At 41.9% G+C, this 8,745-nt stretch overlaps 1 protein-coding gene across 1 annotated transcript; it reads left to right on the top strand.

Moving 5' to 3' along the window:
* Positions 1 to 1,576: 1,576 nt before the first annotated feature.
* On the top strand, positions 1,577 to 8,459 carry LOC137324225 (cystatin-like). Its single transcript, XM_067988365.1, has 3 exons — positions 1,577 to 1,841; positions 6,695 to 6,802; positions 8,160 to 8,459. The coding sequence occupies exons 1-3, from the start codon at positions 1,614 to 1,616 to the stop codon at positions 8,244 to 8,246; spliced, it is 423 nt and encodes a 140-aa protein (XP_067844466.1). The 5' UTR covers positions 1,577 to 1,613; the 3' UTR covers positions 8,247 to 8,459.
* Positions 8,460 to 8,745: the final 286 nt, after the last annotated feature.

Raw genomic sequence — 8,745 nt, forward strand, 5'->3', positions numbered from 1 at the left:
TCCCACTCTATTTACTTCATCTCACCCTATCAACATATCCTTCTATTCTTTTCCCCCTCATGTAATTATCTGGCTTCCCCTTAAATGCATAATTGGATGGTGTCACTGGTGAATATTGTACAAGCTTTTGGATGGTGTCACTGGTGAATATTGTACAAGCATTCAGAATAGTTGGGGTACAGGATTAATGTCAGCTTGGTTTAGTTGGTAGCACTCACGTCTGAGTCAAAAGTTGTGGGTTCAAGCCCCATTCCAGGACTTGAGCACGCAATATAGGTAATACCAAACTTAGGGAGTGCTGCATTGTCTTCCACATATTCATGCAGCGTCCCAGTTTGCAGCTCCTTTTTCATTATTCGAAGGGCTGCTTCCTAATTTTTGATTTCAGTTTTCCCCCACGATGCTCATCTCTGATCACTCAGTGTACAGAGCGAGCAGGACAGGGGACCTCCTGGTGGATCTGCTCCTGGGCCTGGTGAGAGCTATAATATACAAGTCCAGGATATGTAGGAACGTTGGGGTGATCTCTTTGCCTGCTTGGCCATGCTTACAGATTTGGTACATGCCAGGTGACCACAAAATGCAAGTATGTGGTGTCGACCAGTTTGCTTGAAGCTTTCCCTGTTCGGTGGACACTGCAAGATGCCCTTTGTATTATAGACTCAACCTTGAAAATATTGATTTGACTTGGAAATAATTATTTCAATTCATAGGCCACATGGTACTTCATTAAGTGGGTGCTTGAAGAATGTTTGGTGACATACAGCATGCTGATGGCACTCCTACTGCCCATGCAGAATAGGACCTGCCATTCAGGTGTGGTCCTTGCTAAACTGAACTGCAGTAGACTCCAAACTGTTGGAAAATGCAACAAATAAATTGCTGGAAATCTATGTTTTCAGGGGGTAGGGTATGCTCACACCTCACAAACATGCTCACAAACAAATCTCACACTGTCACTGTCAAAGTTAAGCCAAAAATGACTGATCCTGGAAAAATTATATTTGAATTAAGGAAATAAAGTAGTTATAGACTGACTTCAGTTCACCATCAGTGCTGCAAGCTAACCCTTTGTGTACTTCAGTTCCCTCCCCCCTCCCCTCCTGTAAATGATGGAAGGTTCAACAAGCTGAGCTCCCAGCTGCACTTTCAGTCTAACTCCTTGTCTTGATGGATCATAAGACTGATATTCAGAGCTGCCCTTAGAACTGTTATCTTTTGGGGCTATGTCAGTGCTTTTAGAGCCACTGGTGCCAGTTATCCAGAATGACTTGTAAGTTGCCCTCTTCCCCTGGCACATCCGAGGGTTCCTGTTGTGATGCCCTCACTCGCCATTTTTTTCCTTTATGTTTTAAGCCCCCCTTTTATAAGAAGGGAGGGGGTCAAATAATAATTCTATTACATCGATCCCTCCTGCTTGATCCATCCACAAATAACTGAAGATGAAAATAAGGTTTCCTCTCCCACCAATTCCACTTTGAAACGTCACTCACAGTCATGGGTCCGCCTCCCCGGCACTCCGATTGGATGTTTGAGGGCGGGGCTGACGACCCCCCCCCCCCCCAACCTTCTGGGGGACTATTTATAGATGCAGTTTGTTGCTGGTTGAATAAATGATGGGTTTGAGGAGACAGGTTGTCGGTGCGCTGGTGGTGACCATGGCGATCTGCGCGTGGTCGTGCAGCCTGACGGAGCGTCAGCCGCTTGGCGGGCTCGAGGAGATCTCGACGAGCAACCCCGCGGTGGTGCGCGCCGCACAGTTCGCGCTGTCCGAGTTCAACAAGGAGTCCAACGACATTTATGTCAGCAAGATCGCCAGGATCGTGTCTGCCAAGCAGCAGGTAAAGGGCCGCGCTCAGCTCACCCCCCCCCCCCCCCCAGGGAGGGGAGGAGCGGTGTTCAACTGCTCCTCTTCGAGGAAAAAGGGCCTAAGTTTAAACTGCGGCTGGCTGGCGGGCGGGCGGAGAGGAATAAATCTTGGTTCAAAGTACAGGAAAACTTGGAAACACTGCGGTTTGGGCTGCAGCTGTAGAAGGAGTTAGTGCCTAATAGAACTGGAATAAGATGGACAAAGAAAAGACTTGGCATTTTATATAGTACCTCAGGAGGTCCCAAACTGCTTCCCAGCCAATTTAATTACTTTCTGAAGTGTAATCACTGCTGTTTGTGTGGGTGGGTGGGTGTGTGGGAGGGTAAATCAAATTGGGCACAGCAAAATACCACAAACAGCAATGAGATAAATGACCTGGTTCAGGGTAGGGTTGATGCCTCTAGCTGAATGTATTCCTGGAGGCTTTATCATGTGACCTCCCTTCTCCAATAGTGCTGCCTGGTCAAATAGCATTTTTCCCCTATTTGCAATATTTTTTATTTATAAAATGGGGGGGGGAACACTTTTTTTAATGCCCCCATGATTTTTCTCCCAAGTTGCTTGCAGCTGATCAAGAGATTAATTTTTAATTCCTGGAGACTTTAGGGCAATCCTGGAGGGTTGGCAACCCTAGTTGAGGGATAAGTATTGAGCAGGTCACTGGGGCAATATGCTAGTAGTATTTAAAATTGAGAGGATGCAATATGCCTTTAAAGCTACAACTGTAACTTGGTGGCTGGCAAAGGGAAAGGCTTCCATTGCCTCACCCTGACTTGTATGTTTTGTCACCTCAAACAAATTTGTTATTTTCTCATTGCCTGGTATGAGGAAATACAAAAAAGACTTGAAAAATGTAGGCTTTTTTTGATTAGAGCAATGTAGGTTACTGGGTAACATGATTGAAGTGTTTAAAATTATAACGGGATGGAGCAGGGTAGTTGGAAGCAGGCTGTTTTCAGTAGTTATGGGGCAGTGAATAAAAGATAAAATGTAAGATTTAGAACAGAGGACAGGAGGAAATTTAGAGTTGAAATTGTGGAATTCACTTCTAGGGTTAGTGGTTGAGACAGAAACTGTCAACATTCAAGATTTGATTGGATAGGTGGATGAAGAGCTATGGGAACAGGGTGGGTAAATGTGATTAGGACTGTTTGCTCATGGAGAGTAAAATGCCAATCCAGACCGTTTAGGCTGAATAGCCTGTTTCTTTGTTGTAACTTCTGTGTAACTCCACTGCTCTTCAAATAGTACCATCGGGTCTTTACGTCCACCTGCGTGGGCAGATGGGGGTGGCACGTCTGATAATCCAGGCTGACTGTGGGAGTGCTGTGCTGTGCTCAAGCCTTTGGGTAGGTCTTGAATGCATGACCTTCTGACTCAGGCAAGTTTGCTACCACTGAGCCAAAGCTGACATCTTGGGCAAGGATTTAAACAGGATATGGTAGGATAAGGAAAAAAGGAGGGGGCAAGGTTTGATTATTGAGGTAAGTATGTCATGGTAGGGGGGGTGGAGAGAAAGCTACTTTGCAAGAGCACAGTGAAGGGGGGGGGGTGGATATTGTGCCTCCCTGTTGACCAGTTTTCTCTCTACAGCTGGTGGATCTGCTGTACTTAGCTAGCTTCTATTTTAACTTCAAACTGGATTCCTCCCCTGCCCAAAACCAGGTTTTCTCAGGGATTCATGTCCTTTGCCTCTATCTTTTAATGTGTCCATTACTTGATTGACCTGTTGCATCACCCAACAATGGTTCTGCTTATGCTTGTGGTTTTTCTCCTTTCCCCTTCTGTTTTTATTAACATGTTTATTTTGTGTCTTGAAAATCATAGAATCATACAGCATGGAAGGAGGCCATTTGGCCCACCATGTCTGTGTGGGCTCCAATTAGCCCTACTCCCCTGCTCTTTCCCTGTAGCCCTGCAATTTTTTCCCCTTCAAGTATTTATACAATGCCCCTTTGAAATTTCTTATTGAATCTGCTTCCACCACCTTATCAGGCAGTGCATCCAGATCATAATTCATTTTTTTTTAAATTTCTATCTCCCTTCCTGATTCTTTTTCCAGTTACCTTAAATCTGTGTCCTAGTTACCAACCTTCCTGCCAGTGGAAACAGTTTTGCCCTATTTACACTATCAAAACCCCTCATAATTTTGAACAACTTTAATCTCCCCTTAACCTTCTCTGCTCAGAGGACAACAATCCTGCTTCTCTAGTTTCTCCACATAACTGAAGTCCCTCATCCCTGGTAACATTCTAGTTAATCTCATCTGCACCCTTTCCAAGGTTTTGCTGTCCTTCTGAATGTGTGGTGCCCAGAATTGGACAATACTTCAGCTGAGGCCTAACCAGTGTTTATATAGGTTTAACATAACTTCCTCATTTTTGTATGCTATGCCTCTATTTATAAAGCCAAGGATCCTGTATGCTTTTTAACAGCCTAATCCGCTTCTGCACCCTTCAAAGACTTGTGTAAGAGACCTGAGGGCTTAGTGTTCCTGTACCCCATTTAAAATTGATCAATTAGTTTATATTGCCTCCATTCATTCAAAATGCACCACTTCACACTTCTCTACATTAAATGTCATCTGCCATATGTCTGCCCATTTAATCAGTATATGTTCTCCTGAAGTATGCTACTATTCACCTCACTGAATATTACATTTGACTTTCGTGCCATTTGCAAACTTTGAAATTATGCCCTGTATACCCAAGTCCAGGTCATTAATATATATCAAGAAGAACAGTGGCCCTAATACTGACCCTTGGGGGACACCACTGTATACTTCCCTACAGTCTGAAAAACAGCCATTTACCACTACTCTCTGCTTTCTGTCCCTTAGCCAATTTTGTATCCATGCTGCCACTGCCCCATTAATCCCATGGGCCTCAGTGTTGCTAACAAGTCTATTTTGTGGTACTTTATCAAACCCCTTTTGAAAGTCCATATACACATCAACTGCATGACCCTCATCAATCCTTTCTGTACCTCCATCAAAGAACTCAATCAAGTTTGTCAGACACTATTTGTTTTTAAGAAATCTGTGCTGGCTGTCATTTATTAACCAATTAATTTTGTCCTGGATTATTGCCTCTCAGGTTCCCCACCACTGGTGTTAGATTGACTGGCCTGTGGTTACTGGGTTTATTCCTCTTTTTACCAGCTGTGTAATATTTGCAGTCCTCTGGCACCACTCTCATATCCAGGGAGGATTGAAAGATAATGGCTGAAGACTCTGCTACTTCCACCCTAACATCCCTCAGCAACCTAGGATGCATCCTATCCAGACTGGGTGACTTTTCTACTTTGAGTGCTGCCAACCTTTTAAGTACCTCCTTATCCATTTTTATCCTATCTAATTTCTCTACTACTTCCTCCTTTACTGTGACATTGGCAGCATTCTCTTTTGTGAAGCCTCTTTTTTTCTGTTTCATTTTAATCTCTATCTTTTAGTCATCCAGAGAGCTCTAGCTTTGGATGCCTGTACTTTCCCCCTCATAGGAATGTGTCTAGTCTGTACCCGAGCTATCTTTGAAGGCCTTCCATTGCTCATTTACTGTTTTACCTGCACATCCAATCCACCTGGGCAAGATCCCTTTTCAACTCACTGAAATTAGCCCTCTTCCAGTTAAGTGTCTTAACCTTTTGATTGTTCCTTGTCCCTTTCCATAACTACTCTTAAAAATGTTGACTTTGTTCTCTCCTCAGATGTTGACTGGCCTGCTGGATGTTTCCAGCTCTGTTTTTGGATTTCCAGCATTTGTAATATTTTGCTTTTTTATTTTGGCTCAAACTGCATTATTGCATTCTTCAAAGTGTGATTAGGTGGAGCTCCAACTTAGCAAAGCCCAATTGCCTGTACTGTAGTACTTTCTGTAGCATCAATGTATGGAGCAAAAGCAGTAGTTGTGTTCTGAGTTTATTGTTGACCTGATAGTTTTCCATTGATGTACAGTCGAAACTGCTTTTATGTGCAGGCATAACAGCAGTTCATGATCAACTAGGGCCTCGGTTTAACGTCTAATCTGAAAGACTGCACTGCTGATAGTGCAGTGCTTTCTCAATACTGCACTGAAGTCGGTCTAGATTGTGTGCTCAAGTCTCTCGAGTGGGGCTCGAACCCACAACCTTCCGACTCAGAAGTGAACACAGGCAGAAATTATGCTGAAAATTTGAAATAAATAACTTCTTAATTCATAGACTCTACTCAACTGTCAAATGAAATTTTGCCTTGCCACTGAAAGCTGCACAATGAACTTGCATTAAATCATTGTCAGCAAACTGAAATGGGCAACTTTTCAGTTTCCACTTTATCAATTAAATTACTGTTCTCATTTTAGTGCCTGGAAGCTGAACTGCTGGAGATGGTTTAGTGGCTGAGGCAGTGGCAAGCCAAAATTTCATTTGTGAAGGTTGAATACAGACTGAATTAAAAGTTGTTTAATTTGAATTATGATTCAAATTTCTGGCACTAAATTCCTGCCTGTGCTTGCATTACTTAATTCAGATTACTGGAGAATTCATCTTTGTACAGAAATGAATTGTTACATCGAAACTACAGAAAAAGGCCATTCGGTCCAACTGGTCTATGTCTGTGTTTATGCTCCACCTGAGCCTCCTCCCTCCCTACTTGATATAACCCTATCACAATACCCTTCTATTTCTTTCTCCCTCATGTGCTTATCTGGTTGTCTAAATGTCAGGAGTAGACTGTATTTCACACTTGCAGAACATCATTCCTGCATTTCAGTTGATGCTTCCAGTTTTTTACTAATCTGGACTTGATGCAGCTGTTAATTTTTTTTAAATTTGCTTTCTTCCCTTCAGCTTGTTGCTGGGGTAAAGTACATTCTTGAAGTTGAACTGGGAAGAACACAATGCAGACAGGGAGAGGTTGATGACCTGGAATCCTGTGAATTCCATGCAACTCCTCACGTAAGGCTTTAAATTTGGTTTTACAGTAATGAACACAGAATTTGTGGATTTTGGAACCTAATTAGTTTGCTCCAGCCCACATATTTAGAGGAGAAATTTAGGACCTGTCTTTTCAACAATGTCCACTTCAACCACATAGTATCCTTTCTACAAAGCTTTCTTTGTGCCAATTCCAATGCTTTGTAGGTCAGGCATTTTCTTTAACCTGTTTAGAACTTTTTTCCTTTTAAATCTGCTGGGCAGACCTATCTGGGAGCAGCAACCTGCATACTTGTCTCCGAGCACTACTTCAAGTAAAGATCGAGACTTTTCTCAATCATAGACTGAGTTCTGCTGTGTGCATCTTTCCCTGAAGGGAAGCAAGTAGCCCAGTAGTTTGAACCAGGATGTTTTGTGCTCCTCCATCTCATTAGTTGGGAGCAGCCTAGCCATCCTACTTTCTTGGTATATGCCTGGTGAAAGTACATATTCCCTGGGAGGAGGGGGGAGATGGCGAATAGGGGGTAGAAAGGGACATTTGTGCCCTCACCAGTAAGGTTATCCTCATTCTGAAGAGGCCAAATATAATGTTAAAGTGTCTATTTATGAAGATGTTCTGATTTTTCTAGAAGCTAGCTCTATCCTGGGTATATCTGGCTCCTCCATGACTTGTACAAATAGGATTATTAGAAAGGCTGGGTAGGAAAGGATTGAATGCACAGGTTATTCACTTGCCTAAAATGATGGGGACAGAAGAGAAGAAAAGAAGGGAATCTTGTAAATTATCCTTGCAAAGCTTTCCTCTTCAATTGTATGGAAACAAATGTATATTCCATAGATGTGACTCCTTCTGGTTAAATTATCACATTATTTGTATTTATTCCACACTCTTACAATTATATATAATTCTGACCCACTTTTTGAAAAATTTTACATACCACTGTTGTAATGTTGACGTGTATGAAAAAAGTTTATATACATAACTGTATTGTGTAGAGAACTACATAGAATGGCACTTGCTGATGTAAAGCTGGGTTTGAATTTAAGGATGGGATCTTGGGTAACTTCTCATTTCTCTTGAGAATGCACTATGTAATCTTCAGTTACTTTTTAGTATAAGGTGTTATTTGTGGCAAACAAAGCACTCTTTAAGCATTAAAATATGTCCTCAATTCACTGAACATTTTAAACACACTATTATCTCAATTTTCTCTAATGGATCAAAATTGTACTTCTATTCTAAGCCATCAGTAAAAACTGAGTTTTTCCCAGGCTTAACCGCCTTGTAGGAGCAGACATGAAGTGATCTAGTGTAAGTAACAAGCAGCTGGATACTGGAAAGGTTATCTAATTGCCAACTGTTCATCTAATTTTTCAGAAAACACATTGCAACTTTGAGGTTCTCACTGTCGCTTGGATGGAAGAGATTTCTCTCATAAAGAATACATGTACACCATTAAACTGAATATCTGTATTGCAGCAGATTAATTTGCAATTGCTTAATAGCTATCTATCTAATAAACTAAAAGGTCCTACTGTGCTGGTAGTATACTAATAGTGACTCTTGCTTTTTACTTATGGAAATTATGTTCTATAAATGTTAAATGCTTCACCTATGCAGCAGAATTACTGTAGCTTTTACTAAAGCTGAATAAACCATCTGAACACTGAACTTGAAGAGATGACTCCGTGAGACTGATGTATTTTTGGGCTTCCATGCATCTTCACTTGCACCTTGACCTGCAGAAAGCCTGGTATTACCAGTATTTTCTCCTACTCTAAGAGAATTTTAATTAAGGCCCAAGTTTCCTTAGGCTTCCGAGGATGGCGGAAACCTACCTGAAAGCAAGGTCCAGGGAAATTACTTTCTCTAAATATGCTGATCTAGTGTTTTGACCTCTCTGGGATGGAAAAAGTACAGTAATGAAAGCTACTCTTAAGCCTAGAATTGGTCACAATCAGAA

This window comes from Heptranchias perlo, chromosome 8, assembly GCF_035084215.1.
Source record: "Heptranchias perlo isolate sHepPer1 chromosome 8, sHepPer1.hap1, whole genome shotgun sequence".
Lineage (NCBI taxonomy): Eukaryota > Metazoa > Chordata > Chondrichthyes > Hexanchiformes > Hexanchidae > Heptranchias > Heptranchias perlo.

Coding starts and splice junctions, on each gene's coding strand:
- LOC137324225 (XM_067988365.1), top strand. CDS start 1,614: ATGATGGGTTTGAGGAGACAGGTTGTCGGTGCGCTGGTGGTGACCATG. Junction 1,842..6,694: donor TCGTGTCTGCCAAGCAGCAG/GTAAAGGGCCGC, acceptor TCTTCCCTTCAG/CTTGTTGCTGGGGTAAAGTA. Junction 6,803..8,159: donor AATTCCATGCAACTCCTCAC/GTAAGGCTTTAA, acceptor CTAATTTTTCAG/AAAACACATTGCAACTTTGA.